This window comes from Aquila chrysaetos, chromosome 1, assembly GCF_900496995.4.
Source record: "Aquila chrysaetos chrysaetos chromosome 1, bAquChr1.4, whole genome shotgun sequence".
Taxonomy (NCBI): Eukaryota; Metazoa; Chordata; class Aves; order Accipitriformes; family Accipitridae; genus Aquila; species Aquila chrysaetos.
This window is the reverse complement of record NC_044004.1, coordinates 81,600,800-81,619,203: the sequence shown is the minus strand read 5'-3', so window position 1 is coordinate 81,619,203 and position 18,404 is coordinate 81,600,800. Positions and strand designations below refer to the sequence as shown.

The 18,404-nt window shown below is 40.2% G+C and overlaps 1 protein-coding gene across 1 annotated transcript in view; it reads left to right on the top strand.

Annotated features, from left to right (window-relative positions):
- The window catches only part of ANK2 (ankyrin 2), a 266,851-nt gene that overhangs the window by 162,136 nt on the left and 86,311 nt on the right, over positions 1 to 18,404 (top strand). The window contains exons 17-23 of the mRNA XM_030020810.1: positions 380 to 478; positions 1,845 to 2,042; positions 2,906 to 3,004; positions 3,112 to 3,210; positions 5,882 to 5,980; positions 8,122 to 8,220; positions 13,689 to 13,761. Coding sequence (XP_029876670.1) covers positions 380 to 478; positions 1,845 to 2,042; positions 2,906 to 3,004; positions 3,112 to 3,210; positions 5,882 to 5,980; positions 8,122 to 8,220; positions 13,689 to 13,761 — 766 coding nt within the window. The remainder of the gene's footprint in view (positions 1 to 379; positions 479 to 1,844; positions 2,043 to 2,905; positions 3,005 to 3,111; positions 3,211 to 5,881; positions 5,981 to 8,121; positions 8,221 to 13,688; positions 13,762 to 18,404) is intronic.

Genomic DNA, 18,404 nt, shown 5'->3' with positions numbered 1-18,404 from the left:
GTTTGGGTCCCAGGCAGGAGGGCGCGCCGCACGCAGCTCTGAGGGCAGATAAGTTTCCGTGGCTGAGGAAGCGCCGGTTCCGTTAAGCCGACCAAACTGTGAAAATCCTAACGGATAAACACGGAGCTCGGGGGGGGGGGGGGGGGGGCAAGGCCCGCTTTCCCCCCACGCTGTGGGAATCGCTTAGCGTGGGCTGCGGGGAGACGGAAACCAAGCCCGCCGCCGGCCGGGCCGCCCGCAGTCACCCTCCTTCCCCGCTTCTCCCCCGCGAACGGCCGGCCACCCCCGGTCCCCTCACGGACTAACGGCTCCCTAACGCCGCGCTCCCCCTTCCCCTTCCCGCCGCGAGCGCAGCCTAACGCCGTAACCGCCCTTACAGAACGGCCTCACCCCCCTCCACGTGGCCGCCCATTACGACAACCAGAAGGTGGCGCTGCTGCTGCTGGAGAAGGGCGCCTCGCCACACGCGACCGCCAAGGTGAGCGCCCGCCTGAGGGAACGGAACGCCTTGCCGCGGCGGCGGCCCGGCCCGGCCCGCCGCCATTCCTGCCCCGGAGGCGGGGAGGCAGCGCCTCGGGGCTACGGACGCGGCCCGAGCTGTGGGGGATTGTCGGCTCGATGGAAAGAAATGAAATAATTCCCCCAGGGCGCGGGGGTTGCGGGGGGGGGGGGGGCCTTGGAGGCGGTCGCTGCATGAGTGGGTGAGTGGCGGAGCCGTGCGAGGTTTTCCTTTAGCGGGAAGCTGGCCCTGGCTGGATGAACCCCCACCTAAATTAGCGTACGGCGCGCTCAGACCTTCGCTGAAAAAGAAGAAATACGTATGTGTCTCCCGGCCCGTTTTTATGTTTGTGAGGTTTAGTCACAGCTGGAAGTCACTTTAGTGTTATGTACTATTAGAAACGACGCGTATGTTCTGACCACGCGTACGGAGAATTCATTGTGGGGCTAGGAACAGTGGCATGATAGCACCGTGTTAGGCAAAGGCTACTAAAAGGGGAAAATAACGAGCAAATTGGTGCTGATACCAGAATGTTCTGCCTTGCATGAGGTTGCTGTTGTACACGCTGCCAAAAAACACGTCCCCTCTGTTAAGTGTCTGTATCAGAGCTGTTGTTTCCATTGCGGTGTGTGGAGAGCAGCAAAAGCTACCGTTGCAGTAGAAGAGTTTGGTACAGCTCCCTTGGAAAAAAAAAACAAAAAACACCACAGACCAACCAACCGAACACCTCCAGAGGGACTGTCTGCTGTAATCCAGAATTTTCTCCCACAGTGCGTTGTAAGGCAGTTAAAGGTGGGAAGTTGTCTTACTGCCAGAAAGTACCATCAATGCCATTCTACTTTGCTTAAATGGTTTATTTGATCAGAAAAACATTCCTCCCTATTGCTGTTTCCAGCCAGTGCCGTGACTGACACATGTATCAAAATTCCGTACGCAAACACACCTCTACCCACACGCTCCAAAAAAGCATAATGCAATGAAGAGTGTGCACCCATCACTCATTGCAGAGAATGTCACTTGTCAGTCAAAAGTGAATATTTACAACATAGGTTATTCAGAATGTAGGTGTCAAACTCGGGATAATTTGAAGGTATCAGCTGAACAGTCCTGCTCACCCTAGTGAGGGCTGGCTTTGTTCTAGTTTAGATGGTGAAAATAACAGACGGACAAAGTAACACAACAGCAGGGCCATGTGGGACATGTCTGGCCTTGAAAATTTAATGAACTCTCATCTCTGATAATAAGGGCTAATATAAAATAATACTGTTCTATGGTGCCTGACTTCTTAGGCTTACATGGCTGTCGTGTTAACTTTATTCTCATTTTGTTTCCTGACTGGTGTTAGAATGGATACACCCCTCTGCATATTGCTGCCAAGAAAAATCAGATGCAGATAGCTACCACTCTGTTGAACTATGGGGCTGAGACTAACATTTTGACCAAGCAGGGAGTCACCCCACTTCATCTGGCCTCTCAAGAAGGTCACACTGACATGGTGACCTTGCTTTTGGAGAAAGGATCCAATATCCACGTGGCAACAAAGGTAACTCACAAACAGAGGCAAAGTGCTGTGGGTGGGAGTATCTAGTAAAAAAATCCCATGGAGGACCTTTCCAGGTTTTTTTTGGTTTTGTTTTGTTTTTTATGATTGTACGTGACACCTTTTTGATAGAAAACAGGTTCCTCAAAAAAACCCCACTACTGTAGATCTTTATAGGTCACCAGATTTATCCAGGCATATATGTAAGTCTTAGTTACTTAAGGTCAAAAGCCTGCAGCTTTTGTTCATACAAATCAAAACAGAAGGCTCAAGTCTTTCGTTGTCTGGCATTAACGTATTGTGCTACCTAACCAATAAAAAACAAGGTGACTTTCATTTCTCTTACAAAATTTGTTACCTGCCTTGTTCACAGGCAAGTACTCTGTGCGTGATCACAGCAAGCTTTTAGTTGAAGGCTGCATCCATTTCCTTGGCGTCTTTGAATGGGATCTATTTCTGGAGTTATTTTCTTCTTTCTGACTTGTGCCTGCAGTTGTCAAGGTTCCCTTTCCCGTCTGAGGAGTGGGAAGCACGGTGAATGTGCTTCCCTGATTTATTAATGGGCTCTTCAGTTTCCCAAGTGACATTATTGTATAAAATCTGAGCGTGATCATTGACGCCTGAAGTTTTACTCTGTGCTTATGGTGATGTAATTGCTTTGGAGCTGTTTGTCAGCTGGAACAGGAGAAACGTCAACTCTACTTTGTTTAAAAACCCCCACCCATACTTAGAAGCTATAGTTAGGATCTCTTCATGTTTTAAAGATGAGAAAGTGGGAAAGTCTAGATTTCTTTTCTCATGTAAAGTAGGTTTTATTCTTATTTTTACATATATTTATTTATTTATTTTATATATTCTGCCTCTAGACTGGACTGACATCCTTACACCTTGCAGCTCAAGAAGATAAAGTGAATGTAGCTGAAATACTCACAAAACATGGTGCAAACCAAGATGCTCAAACAAAGGTAAATCATGGAGCGGCTACTGTCTCTAGTGTGCTGAAGGATGCTACCATTGTAAAAGGAATGTTCCACTGAGCTTGCAGTTTTACTTCTTTGTTCTCTTATTGTAGCTTGGTTATACACCTTTAATTGTGGCGTGTCACTATGGAAACATCAAAATGGTGAATTTTCTTCTCAAACAGGGAGCAAACGTCAATGCTAAAACAAAGGTAAAGAATTTTTCATTGCTTGTTTTTGGTCTTTATTATGAACCTGGTAACCAAGCACTACGAATAATACCACAGGTGCCTTTGTACTAGGAAACTATAATTATTGCGTGGTAGGTGTCAATATATGGTGATTCGTGGCTATAGTGGAATGCGTTCTCTCTGCTACATCTCATTGTGTAGTGTTCACAAAAGAGAAGTCAGACAACTGTTTGGGCATATGAAAGAAGGAGATAGAGAATCAGTATCATTGGTTTTTTCTTTTTACTTGCAAACTAACAAATGCGAGCTTGTTTCTGATCTCATTTACACGTGGTTTACGCCAGTGTAATGCCGGTGTGCTGCCAAACTAGTTAAGTAACAATTCAGACACTTTGAGGGCGATGCCAGGTTCTCTCCAATCTGCTGGGAGAAGAGTTGGAAGAATTACTGCTGATCAAAGCGTGGGTGGTATGACTTTGGGAGAGGAAGCAGCTGTGGTGGGGGAATGCAGTTTACTGAAGACAGGTTTTGGGGTTTTTTTGAGGGGAATCTGGGTACACTGTTACTGACCAGTTATACTGAAATGGACCTGACTGTCTATAGCCAAAGTCTGAACGAAATCCACTGGCTTCAGCAGTTTCTTCTAGTATAAACTGGTGGGCACAACAGCTGAATGTGATACGTTTTGTAGCAAGAATTGTGTATCTCCTGAGTATACACAGAGAGGTTCTGGTGACAGCAACAGTGTGTTGCATCCCAGATACCATCGCATCACCCTTATCAGAAAGAGAAGGCTAACTCAGGAGCTGCAGGGCTTCAGCTTAGTTAAAGCTGGCTTCAGGCAATAGCTAGCTACTAGCTTCAGATGGGATGTCTTGGGATCAACATGAAGAAGTCCATCGATATTTCTAGTGACATACTTAGTATTTGTAAGATCCAATCAAAATCATAGGCTTGTGGTCTGCTGGCCTCTCCGGCCAGCTCCTCTGACCCCAGCTGCAACCTATGGGATAGATTCATTTCTTAGAGTAGCACTATTTCATCACAGTTGTCAGAGGTCAATGTGGTAAGAAACAGCAAAGTAAATAAATAAAAAATGCTGGCCCACCCTTCGTGAGATCACCCAAAATCAATGGGCAAAAACTAGGGATTCCAAAAGAACAGGCAATGCTACTAGAAAAACAGCTGATAAGAATTAATAAAGCAGACACTAGCAGGATCCAAATTATAGCTGCCAGGACGTTCAGCTGAGGTATTTGGAGGCTAACTAAAGGGACAGACATACTTGCATCTTTAGTATTAAGTCTCCCTCTATGTCTAAGGGGCCACTGGGCCAGATTCTGATGCCATTTCCCCTGGGATTTCACTTACTCAGAATAATTTCATTAAAGTCAGCAAGTTTGTATGAGAGTATGGGGCAGTGGTTCTCCAAAATCTTGCGCCTAGGGACCAATAAAAATACTGGCAGTCTGTCAACTGTTACTGTGGACTCAGTTTAAAGAGCAAATCCATCCTAGCTGGATTCAGGATAGGCATGTTAAAGAACAAGTAACCTCTATTGCAGCCTGGTCTTTAACTAGAGAAAGCCTGCATGATGCTTTGTGCCATCTCCAGTGAAAAATAATACAGCTGAATTCTGTTTTTGAAGGACTGCACTAATATTTAAGAAAAGAGCCAATTTACTTTGCTCTACAACCTACAGTAAAATCTTCCTTCAATTTCTTAGTAGTCCGTGGATGCATACTATAATTATAAGAACTGTAACAATTCTGAACTATCACTATTTAATTAGTAGTACAAAGCATTACTTGCATCTATTCGTTTGCAAAAGAGATGAATCTCAGAGTGTGTCTTTCAGAGCCTGCCCCCAGGCTTTACATAAGTGTAGAGTGAGATCAACTTGGTGTTTTCTTCCAGTTTATTCTCTGCTTGCTTTCAAAGCCAGTTGCAAATGATTTTGTAAATGAATTGCCTGATTGGACTTACACAATACTATCTCAGATCAACTAGCTGAAGTACACTTCGGTTATGTTTCTGTATTATGTAACATTAGACTGAATCACTGGAGCAGATAAGTATAGTGAGTTAAGCGTGTTTATTAATACAGACGTTGTGTACATGTTTTTAAGTGTAGTTACAGCTTGGTCAAGCCTTTTGAAGGCAAAGCAAAGCTTAAATTGATTGACAGTTGTAAAAGGTATACGTTGTTAGCCTCTTTAAAAGCAAATAGTCTCAAATCACTGCTTTTAAAAGTTACATATTTTTTAAATTGGCTGAAATATTTTAGAGGCACATCTTGGGGCTTCTGTAGAAAACTAAGATGTGAGAGGAAGAAAAATGTCTGCCTCAGCTATGATTCTGTCCTTAGCATGCCGCTTTAACTTTACTGTTCCTCATTGTTCCTCCCTCTGATTTAGGAAATGAGGAATTATCTATCCTTCCAGAGATTGCTTATATTGTGAGATGAAAAATGCTTTGTGAATAAAAATATTATCTTCCTTTATCTTTTCATTAATCTGGGGAAGGAGTATTATTACTACTGAAGATTTATTATCTTTGGGTCGATTGATGGCATAATTTCTTTTTGAAATGTCTCAAAAGGAGCAGAAGGAAGCAAAGCAAAATGTTTAATCTAACTACTGGTGGTTGTTCTTTGTTTGTTTGCTTGTATCGTAACCAATGTGGACAACAGAATGGGTACACCCCTCTTCACCAAGCTGCTCAACAAGGCCACACTCACATCATTAACGTTCTTCTCCAGCATGGGGCCAAGCCCAACGCCATCACCACTGTAAGTCTGTGAAGTGCCAGTGGGAACTTGTTTCCCTGGACAGTTCTTTTCAGTCCTTTCTTAGGGCTTGAGAGTAAGCCTTTGTTTTGGTGAAAGTATTCCTCATGCAGCTGGTTGTCAGATGTGTAAATCTAACTTCCTCTTCTTTTCCTTATCCTCTTAAGGTAGTTCAGATCAGATCTAATTCATTGTGCACTAAGCTAAATGTGAGGTGGGGAAACTGATTTCTGAGCTGCAGGGTCAGGCTGGCTGCAGCTAGCTGTGTTGTGCTTGTTCAGTTGCCCTCTGCCTGAACACTTCCATCTGTAAATTGGTATCTTGATAAGAATTTTTCCATGAAAATTAAGGGAAAATCCGAACCTGGGCTTTTTTGAAGTTTTAGACCCAAATCTCTGTCCCTTTATCCACTGGATCTGTTTCAGGTTCTTACTGAGTTCACTGATGATAATGCCTCCTCAAAGACTGTCAATAACCTCTGGCACAGCTCCTTCTCTGCAGTCAGCCAGGAATGCAACTGTCCTATTTCATGTTGATGTTGTTATTAGTCACCTCTAATGGGGTAATCTTTAAAATGCAGCCAGAATGTCCAAAACTCGTGTCATTCCCCAGAGTGGATCAGGTTTCCACGTACATATATTGTGCATGCTTAAATCAGCACTGGTGCCCTCTTTGGTCCTGGAACAATCACACTGAATTATCTTCTGTGAAGTTATCCAAAATACCAGTTTATGCACCAGATCATCAAGCAAGAGACTGTTGTAGTCAGCTTCTGGGGCTGCAGGTACTATTGGGCATGTTCAACCAAAGGTTTCTTTACTTGTTTTCAGTCCTCATGTTGGGGCTGTTGTGCCCAAATCTAACCCAAATCCAAGCAGGGTCTCAAGAATGTGTCTTTACTGCACAGTTTGCATGTTTTCTCAGGTACTAGATCTGTTCTTGTCCACACATAGCAACCTCTGGCTTGAGATAAGAGAGAATTTCAACCTGAGACATCTGGCAGGGGGATGTGGGAGTGGGATACGAGCAGTTAATGTGCAAGTGACAGTAACAGTCAAATTATTTGTGCTGTGAAGATGCTTATCTATTCATTTGATGCTGCTGATCCACAAACACTGTGTTGCTTCGGGGTTGCTGAGCTAGACTAATACAGAAGAACGTAAATTATAGATAACTAAATCCAGTACTGAAGCAGAGAGAAGCCCTCAGGCTGGTATCCTGCGCACAGTGCAGCGGTGTCACGAGAGAAATCATTTCAGTGCGAAGAGCGGTACAGTGGCTTTCCATGATTCCCCCGGTAGGCCAGCATGTTGTCCTTTGGTTCAGTGCAAAATAACATAAACCAGTTCTTTGTGGAGCTCTTTACAAAGAATCATGGAACACATCTCTTCCTCCCCTCCCTAAGTTGAGTGACTGTGGACTGCCAATGTTCCAGGTGATGAAATGGAGATAAATAGGCCAAAACGCTTACTGAATTATCATTTTAATGTTCATTTGATGAATGGCACATCTACATATCATGGGCATTTAAACTGCAAATAAATTTACTTAAATGGAAATTAATTCCCCGCCCCCAAGCCTTATGTAGGTTGTTTTTGTGTTTGTTAAATTATTAGCTTTTGTGTACTTTTATTGGACATACGTTTTTGTTGTAAGGAGAAATAGAAGTGTATGTGGACAATACAGCTGTAATCTTGTATTCCCCAAAGAGGGAATTGTAGCTGATAAAGAGTTAACAGTTTCAACTGGAAGTGAAACTGTAACATTTTAAAATACTTTTTTTAGAAGAGTATTTCTGATGTAGAGCCATTTATGCAAAATAAAACATGAACTTCTGCAGACAAGACACATTCTATATAGTGGAATTTGAGCACTGAAGGGTTAAACCATACAGCACTTTTTCATTTAGAATAGCAGGCAGATGTAAGTATGTTGTGTTACCATGGTAATCAGGGCTATAGTCTTAAAGAAGTTACAAAGACAGAGTCAGATGTAACGGTAAAAAAACAGTGATTTTCCTAGGCTGTGCCTTGTTTTGGATGGAAATGCTGGCTCATGCAGTGTTGAGAGTGATCTCATTGGTTCACATCACAATCCTCCCTCTCATTGCGCTCTCTCTCTCCCCTTCTCTCTTTTTTCTTCAGAATGGTAACACTGCCTTAGCTATTGCAAGGCGTCTGGGATATATCTCAGTGGTCGATACGCTGAAGGTTGTAACGGAGGAGATTACTACCACCACAACTGTGAGTTGCAGATGCATTAAAATGTCTCTCTTCGTTATTCAGAATGTTGTCTTTCTTTTCTTCCCTCGGACTCTCCCTGTATCTCTTTCCTTTTTTTGTTTTCTGGTTTTAGCCCCCCCTTTCTGTTGGATTTTTGCAAAAGTGCTACAGGGCTTTCAGTGTATCTTTTAAGCATGTGGAAGTGTGTGCAACACAACAGGCTTCACTGAGCTAGGTAACAAAATCTACGTGCATGCAGATGGAAGACAACTACTCAAAACCAGAGTTAAACTTTTTTCTAGATATGGCTCTGAGCTGCAAACCCAAACTTTCCAGAAGTTTGTGCATTGTTGTTAGATCCTTTCCTGTTTCACTGTTTCTCTTTTCACCTCTCCTTTTCAGTCTGTCCTTACATTTCCACACTTTTGACACCTACTGAGGCTCAACCATTGCAGCACACCACAGCAAGCTTCTTAGCATTTGGACTGTACCAGCCATGGACTGGTGCCAAGCTTAATGATGCTCCCTAGATGGCTCTGAATCACATCAATCATCTTTTTACTCAAGTCACTTTCAGTTCAAATAGATCCCGTTTTTCCAAAATATGGAAGAATCTTTCCTTATGTGCTTGGTCCTCTCAGTCCTCCACACTCTTGGTAGTTTGTATTTTGACTTTGGAATTTGCGAGTAGTATGTGCGGAACATCAGCAAGGTGGTACTGTTGCTGTAAGCCAGGAAAAACTGATATATTCTGACACTCTGAGAGGGGAATGTTTTCTCTTCTTGGACTTTTACCTCCCATGTACAAATGTTTTAGCAGGTAGGAAGGGAGAACATTACAAATAGTGCATCATTTAAGAAATTAATTTTAATTTAGATTTTCATTACTGCATTTTATCTTGAAGCACTGCTTTAGGATCATGCTCCTTTCTTGTTGTTTTCTTTTTAATGCAAGAAAGATTAGCAGTTTAGAAAACCTATCAGATGTAGATGTCGTTTAGGAGCTCGGAGCCATAAAAATGCACGGATTACTTGAGAGGTGCCACTGCCTAATCAGGGAGAGGGTTAGAGGAAGGGAAGAAATCCAAAGTCTCTTGTAAGGAAATGGGAAAACAATTTTGTCACATGCTGACAGCAAGTCCCACTGATATTAACCGAGGAAGATGGAATAAAAGTAACATGGCATCAGGTTACAAATAGAGTGAGGCATGATTTATTAATGACCTGCGAAGATCACACTGAGTCAGGTTCGGACAAGGAATTCCAGTGAATTCCAGAAGTCTCGTAATAAAGAGCGTATGTTTTTGCTGTTGTTTATTTCATGTTCTTGTTTAATCATATAGCACATCACACATGTATGTGCATAAACAAATACGTATCTATTCAGATATCTAGAAAAATCTAGGTAAAATTCTTTGAGAAACTTTAGCTCTTTTCAAAAGTATATTTCTTTAGCCTCAGATGACACCTTTGCTGTTCACTGTGCTGTGTCCTGGCACACTTTTTCCATTTATGCCTGATGCATATTGTAACTTCCTTTGTCGTACATTGTGTTGCACTGTGGAGCCTTGTACCTTGTCATATGTAAATATTAGATGCTTTTTAATAATAGGGATTATACTATGAAAAGACACCTGTGAGTTATTTACTTTGGGTAAATGTTTCTTTAAACTTTGAGGGTAATGGAGTTTTCTGCCAGATACCAGATGCTTGGGGTTTAGGGCTGAATCAAATACTGAACCTTACTTGCATAGTTGACCTTTAATGCTTGCATATAAGAGAAATCTGAAATCTTGAACTGTGTCTGTGTACAAAGCACTGCTTTTAAAAGTCAGGTGGGAACCCTAGATAAACTCAGCAGATTTTTCAGCTCTGAATTTGTCTGAATCCTGTACCTTAGGGATATATAGAATATAAACCTCTGGTGGTGGTGGTCATGCTGGGGAATGTTGATTAAACATAATTTAGAACAAGTCCTAAAAAGGAGGGAAAATAACAGGCACTCCCTGCAGTAAAGTTCTCCAGATGGTGGGGTTGGTGTTGCCAAACCAGAACACAGCATTTAGCACTGAAAAAAAGGTGCTGTCACCATAGCTACTTCATTCTCTAAGGTTGTAGCTGAGTGATGCATGGAGGATGTTAGACAGGCTGATGCTTTATTGATATTCAAGTCACTGGCATTTGAAACAAGGAAAAGATCTCCAGTGCCAAAGCCTTTGGTCTAACTTTGAACAAATTTTCCTATCCTTGCTTTAGTGTTTTTATTAGTGGAGCCACATGAATGTAAAACAATAGAGAGACTAAAGTGCATTTATTTTTACTCACAGATTAGAGCTGAATAGGAAGAAAATCAGAATAAGCTAGACTTTCAAAGGTTTGCTACGCAATCGAGTTTTGGGGTATTTATACAAACAGGCATAGTCTTCCTGTGGACAAATGAATATGTGAGGAGCTTTGAGGTTGTTTACAGTATACTGCTGTTAAGTAATCGCTGAATGTACATATATGTTTATATATCTGAATTATTCTATGCCACCAAATGAAAATCTGGCCTTACAATGAAAGTCTTAAATACAGAAGCCTAAAGCACATAACTGAATTCTCAGTGGCACTAAACAGTAGGGAGTTTGAGAAATATACATTGAGCAGTTTTCAAAGTGGGGCTAGATATGGATTTTAAATGTTGAGGATATTCGACATTTCTAATGTGCCTATCAATTAAAAAAATTCTAGTATTATATGAAAAGTTCATTGAAAAACATTAATTCTCAGCTTCTGTTGGAATTGATGTAGAATTAATGATTCTTGCTGAGTTCAGTGTTCCAGAGATAGCATTGCGGATTTTTTGTTCTTCTGAAACATGCGTGTGCGTGTGTACACATGCACACTGTCTTGATTCTGTTTTCCAAACTTTGTTTCAATTGTTAAATTATGTAATAATTTTCTCTGAAGGGAAAATCAGGAAGTAAATAAAATATCATTACTTCTCTGTAAATAAATAATAATGTCTCAGCGCCTTAGTCAAAGACTAGATTGTTATTATATAGGGGCCTGTAAAATCCTAATTTATGAATAAATTGATATCGTGATAAATAAACCTTAGTTACTAGGGTCTGCGGATCTAAGTTAATAGAAAGACAATATACAATGTACTTCTATACCTGTAGCTTGTGGACTAGAGTGTTGTAGCATCCTTTCACTTCTGTGTTCTTCTAATCAAATGGATTTTGTACATAAGCTAAGGTTGGGAACCAAGTTTTCTTAAATAAATTTTGGTCATAGAGCAGATGTACAAAAACTAGCATTTGTGACTCCTAGGCGGACACCTTCTTTCCCCTTTCTTCAGAATTTGGTCACCTCCTGCCTTTGTCTTTTTTCCCTGACTTTTCAGTTATTTTACGTGGGGAACATGTGAACTGGCAATAGAGAATTTGCAGTACACTTTGTGTAGATAAAATTGCAATGCCAATGCCAAATACAATGCCAGTCAATCGGTACTCACGTACAGTGCTTTCCACTTCACTTGAAAAATATACAGCCTCCTCCACCTGGGTTTATTTCTTTAGCCCGCTGTCAGTGATCTTTTTTTCAAATTCACAATGTATTTGTTAACTTACTGCTATATTGTTGAAGAGATGAGGTCAACGTCACCTGAACGATAGCATCCTCCCCATCTGTTGTCGCTGGCTTTGTCACCCTACCACTGCCTGACATTTCTATCTGAGGAAAGCCATGGGAATGCAGGGGGGGAAAGTCAGACATATTGGTGGAGGCATTCAGTGAATATAGACTAATTTTCAAAACAGAACATGCAACAGAAGTAATTAGTTGTCTTGAATCACGGGTAAGAGTGAATTTAGGAGGCCTAATTGGGATTGCCATTTGAAGCAAAGGGCGTTGTTCTTTCCCTGTACCTCAGGAGGGTGACTTGAAAACTGCTGTTACAGTTAAATATTTTTCAAAAATGTAAAGCAGACTTTTAAAAAAAATTTCCAAAGTAATCACACTGTTGTTAACTTTGTTAATTATAAAAGTGCAGTACCTTACAATAATCAAGAATTCTATCTTTGTCGGTTGTTAGAGAAGTATAAAACAGAATTGGGAAATACCTAGTAAGTTTTGTGCAACAAAAACTGCTGTTGACTTCACTGCTTGATATCAGTGGGCACTTTCCCAAAAGCATATTGCATAAGGGACTCAGGATTTGGCTGACATTAATTATCCCTTGGATTGTATGCTCTTTCACTACTTCTGCATGTAACGTTAATTTATGCTTGATAGATACCATCCACAATAGGGAGTGAAGTACTACCTCAGTGGGAGTTTCACAAGACACATGGCCTCCTGACATTCTTCTCCATGCCAAAGGGGCACATCTGCTCCTACATACCTTAAAGGGTGATGTGTTGAATCCCCTCCACAGCTCCCCAGTTCAGCTGACTGGCTGCAGATCTGGGTGGAGCCAGGGAAATACTTATTTTTCGGTTGTGACTAATGCTGTTCTGATCACTGCTCTTTTTTAAGTCCTTGGCATTTTGTTTCCTGTATCGTAACACACTGAATAGTTTCCTGCAGGCAACTTTTTCACACCTTGCACTTCCTACAATTTCTCTCATTATGTTCTTCATCTCCTTCTCCAGTGTGATGCTAAAAGGATGTCATCATTCTTGATTCAGTAATTCAGTACCTCTGAACATCATCTGTTTCTTCCTTGAAGTCATTTATGAAGATAAAATCATATATAAAAAAAAAAATCTTCCAGTGTTCTCCTGCTCTGTGCTCTCACGCTTAAACAGTGTCCTCCCAGCAGTCCTCCATCCATACTTGCCTTTTGTATCACAATATTTTAAGCTTTTAGGTGCACAAAATATATCAGAACATTCAAATAACATCTTTTCCCCTGTATATGTGATGGATATGTGATTTGGGCGAATATACATGATTTATGAAAAGGATATCATTAATATGCAGTGTAGTCGCTTGGGGGGGGGAGCAAGAAATGTTTTAAGTGATCTGTGTAAATCCTTCACATCTTTTTTTAGTTTAAAAATTTCACATCATTCATAACTTCATTTCCAAATGCTTTGCGATTTAATAATTTCCATATGCCACATACAACTTTCTGAAGCTCTTCTGTAGACATTACCTAATTCATTTTAAAATCATCTTGGAAACATTGAGCTGAATTGTTCTACATGCACCATTTATAAATAAATTTGCTGAGAGCCTTCTTTTCTTTTCTTTTATTCCTCTGACCAGTTCATTAGCTTTATTTTTTTGTACTTTTCTGCCAGAATAATTGTTACCTTATACAGCACTGAGAATAGGAACTTCTGGAGTAAAGATGAAAAATAAAGTTAGGGGAAAGGGAAACACATTATAAAATGTCTCAGCGGATCCCACTGCTGTTGCTGTTGAAAATATACTTCTGTAAACTGTGCTGCTTCTTTTGGTGTTTAATTGGAGGATTGATGTTTCTGTCTTTGCAGACTGTAACAGAGAAGCACAAGCTAAATGTACCTGAGACAATGACTGAGGTCCTGGATGTTTCAGATGAAGAAGGTGAGCAACTTTGCTAAGTTCCCATTGCGTATCACTTATGTAACCTGTAATATAGGCTCAAGATAGCTGCTTAAGTACTTTGACATCTTCATTTTGCAGTGCTTGAAATAAAGTTCTATGTAATGGCCTTTTTTTAACGATGTAGTCATTATGGCATTTGAATAAAGATGCCAAAGTTGACCCAACCCAAAGTCCTGGACCCCTACCTCTTTTTCAGAAAAATCTTATCTGAACCAAATCAACAAATGAGAACATTTCCCCATTTCAGATTTTAAAAATTAAATGTAGAGCTGTCCCAAAGCTGGGTTTGACCCTCCCATAAAGAGGAATTTGAGCAGTAAATTTTTTGGAACAATGCCACCTATTTCAGATGCATATATCTAGGGGTTCTGCCTAATTGGAAACATTTGTGTAAGAAGATGCATAACGTGGAAGGTGAGGGGACTGTTCCCTTGAGGGAGCTTTCGGCACATGCGAAACACAGATACGTACGGTATGACAAAGTAACAGCGCGCTAATAAGTTTGGCACTTTGGTTTCAGAGTCTGTTATATGTACAGACAGGAGGCATATGTTGTACCACTTAGCTAAGTCCCAAGAAAATTTCTGTGAACTTCCAGAGGAATTGAGAAAGTACTGCGGTTTTATACAGCACAGAATTAAGGAAACAGCTTAAAAACATCCCTTTCTGAAAGTTCACAAATGACTTCTTACAAATTTTAATCACAATGGCATCTGATAAATAGAAACACATTTGCAAGAATTTTCTAAGTTCTTTTTTACTCTTGGAATTGTTAATTAACATTACAGTATCTTACATACACCATTTAATGGTTATTATTTCATGCAAATAATTTGTAGAGTGACTAATTTTAAGAAGTCCTAGGAATTTAGGAACACAGGTTACAGACTTGGGTTTTTTTCCCTATTACGAAGAACACAAACGCACTTGTGGTTCTAAGTGGTACTGGAAGTTAATGGCGTTCATGTTCCTAAACTGCTTGTATTACTTTTTGAAATGGGATTTATGCTTATAAATGAGTTACACTTTTGAGAAAATATGACGTTTAGGCTCCAGATATAACTTTTTTTTGTGATGCTTGCAAAGCTGCAAGCAAAAGCAAACAAGTGTGATTCGAAACAAATTATTTTTTGCTGCATCGTGATCAGTAAAATTATTTCTCTCAGGCATGTTTTCGCTATATTTTCTCTGTTTGAAAAACATTCAACTACTTGTGTAATTACTGTGATAAATGGCCTTTAAATTGCTTTCAGCCTTACGTTCACTTCGTTGAATTTTCTCCCAGTCTTTTGAACTACCATTTAACCATCTTTAAATCCATGAAGCCTGGTATGTCTTTCTGCTTCTACACGATTAATACAGGGTATTCCTTTTTCTCAAACCAATTTATATGTTGTACAGCCTTTAAACATTCTGATGATGAACGCTTCAGCGATGGTGAAGCATATAGTGGCACAGGTGCTGTTAGCAGAAGTTCATGGAGTAAGACTTAAAAACTTCCTCTTTTTGTTTAACTTGGAGTGTTTGTTTTATTTTTTGTGTTGAAGCAACATGAATATGCTTAATCTGGGTGCCTAACACTGCTCCTTTTCATTACTTTTGAAGTGTGACTGGGCGTGGGTTTCCTGAAAGGTGGGAGGAAGAAGGGAAGCCAGAAAACCCAAGATTTATTACCTGTATCTTGAACATGTTGGCAGAACTTACTGTGGCAATCCAGCATGACTAATGCTCTCCAGTGTTTTGAATTAACATTCTCTGCTTTCTGTTACCATCTGACACCTACTGTTTGTCAATAGGCAGCAGATACGACATGGGTACTCTGGCACATTGCTGCTCTAGTCTCAGTACTGAGCACCCATACTGAAAGTGCCTCTGTGATCCTGCTGCAGGTCGCTAAGCAGGTTGGTGACAGTTAGAGCACTTCATGCCGTCGTCCTTGTAAAATCTGTTTCTACAGGCAAAGCATTCAGGATGTTGCGAAAATTCTTAACGCGGATGGTACTTGTCACAGGAACTTAAAATTGCTGAGGGCAGGAAGACTGCAAAACTTCTTTAATAAAGAGGATGAACCTTTTAGTGATGGTGTAGTCTTTATAAGAGGCTAGCAATAAGGTTTCTGTAATGCTGTGTTCTTAGCTGCTTTAAAGTGACACAATATGTTCTGAAATAAATTAACGTGACATGGTAAACCTGCCCATTATAAAGTTGAACACGAGAAGAGTACTTCAGCAAGTAAGTATTTCAGGTCCCATTGTAGAGCTTGTTCATCACTGGTGATAAGCATTTTGCATTTTGCCTGGGAAGCAGTTATATTGCATAATTGTATGTTATTATGTTAATAATATAGTATTGATATTCCTCAAACAAATTCAAGTGCAACCTCCAGTCTTAGCAGTAGAAAATAAAGGACAATATAATCTATCAAATAGCTCAGCTTGGTATGTAAGGTCCTGCTCTGTGCAGCCTATTTTAAAATATTTTGAATGGACTGAGAGTCCCACTAATCCTTCTTTCATTTTCATCCAGCATTTTTATGTTTAGCAATTGTACTGTTATTCAGAATTCTTTACCTTTTACTGTACCTGAAAATAAAAAAAATCTTTCCTTCGAACAGAACCAGATTATTATTTTTTTTTAAATTGCATTTTATTTTTTAATTAGGTTACTGATTTTTAGATGATAAGTATCAGAGTTAAGTACAGAAGCAGGTGTGTGTTGTCAGGGAAAGAGAAATACCCATGCCAGTAACAGACTAGATGAAATTGGATTCATAAGTTTTGTGCAAGGATCAAGGAAGAAGTGAAAAAAAGGAAACTTCATAGGCTAGCAAAAACATGATTATAGAGAAATCCTACTTCACCTGCTGTGTAAGCCTGTTATGTGGTCCTACATGTATCAGATATTCTGTGGCATTAATAAGTATATCCTGCTTTGTGACCATCAGGGCCAAAGATGTATCAGCACAGTTTTATTAAGTGGTTTATTCATACACCACAGAAATACACACATGCACATGTGTGTAACTGCTACTTCCTCTGTTTGTACTGTAGTCTACCATGAAGACCATTTCAGGATCATTGTCCATTGTTATTTGCTTAGCACTGTGCAGAGGTAATACAATTACTGTTCAGAAGGTGATGGCCTGATCTTGCAAAAAAGATTAAGAAGTGCTTCTCCTTAAGGATGGGCATTACACTACAGACTCCCACAGGCCTAGCTCTTAAGCAATGTGATTTCTGAAACCCATATCCATGCCAGCAGAAATGCTTTAAAGTGTGGATAGAGTCGTACTAAAAAAATTGTGCGTTTTTGTCTTTGTATTTGGCTTAGCTGTTCCTGTTGCTACAAAGTTTAGTCCCTTTAAAACTGTTGCCACAAAAGAAACAATTTGCACCTGAGGGATCTGGCAGTAAAGAGCAATTACTGTAAAGCATCTTGTGAAATGTATTGTAGTGACATCTACAGAAATAGTGAAGTTAAGCACAAGCAGATGTTTCTGTGAGGGCTGAGTTAGTGTAGACACACAGGAAAATCTAGAAAAGGAGGCAAGAACCTTTTTTTTCGTCTCCCATATGTTAATATTGTATTGAGGAGCATATTGCTGCTCCTCTGTACTCATTTCATGTGTTATTTTTGTGGCGAAAGAGCCGTACAAACTGCCGAAGGTTTATTTTTGTGACTCCCCTCTGAGATAGTACAGTCAGTACAGTGCTGTACATAGAGGATACAAGACCAACCAGTAAAACAGGTTGTCAAAGAGCTCTCGTTTGTGTTTGTCTGGGCCTCTTCATCTCCTACCCTGTTTTTAGTCCAGTTTATTTTCAAAAGCTCTGGTTTCACTGTCTTTTTGAGACTAAGTTCTGGCTGCTGCAAGAAGTTGTCATAGCTCTAACCACACTTTCCCACATCCTCCATTATGTCAGCACAAACGTTTCACCGTGTGGTGAACCAACCCAGAGACCTGATCTGTCTGAAAATTAATCTCTTAGTTCTGACAAGTTATTTTTCGGCCAGACTACTTTTGCAGGCAGAAGGGAATAGAAGGGCTGAAGTAGAAGGTGAGACACCATTGTCAGAAGGCTACCATAAAGGTCATTTCACACCTCACAGTAATTAATGCTGATGTTTCAACTGCGGAGAAGCGATAGACAAATGTTGAGCGAATGGTCATGTGCAGATAGTCAGTGGAGTCTCAAAAAACAGTTGGAATCACAATATCCAAAGAACAAAACCATCTCTTTCATGAGGGATGCTTGTCTAAAAATTGCTAAAGAGTCAGCCCTATGCCTGGTTGAGACACAAGGTGATGTTGTTGGCTTATTTTTTTTAAACTTTGTGTTTCTTTAAAAAAAATTGCAACTAATTAAGTCATCTTAAAAAGAAGGTGATTAGGACATTGAATTTGCTGAAGTGTTTCTAAAAATGGAAACAGTGTCATCACATGTCCTTAAATAATTTATGAAATAAAATATGCATTAATACCTACATACCATAATGGCCCAGTGTGAGACTGTTGCTTTTTTCCTCTCACAGAGTTGCTCATTTTTCTCCTTTTTAGTTTTAAAGCTTACTCAAAATTGGGATACTATGTCATTCAAACATACTTACAGTAATAGTACGTG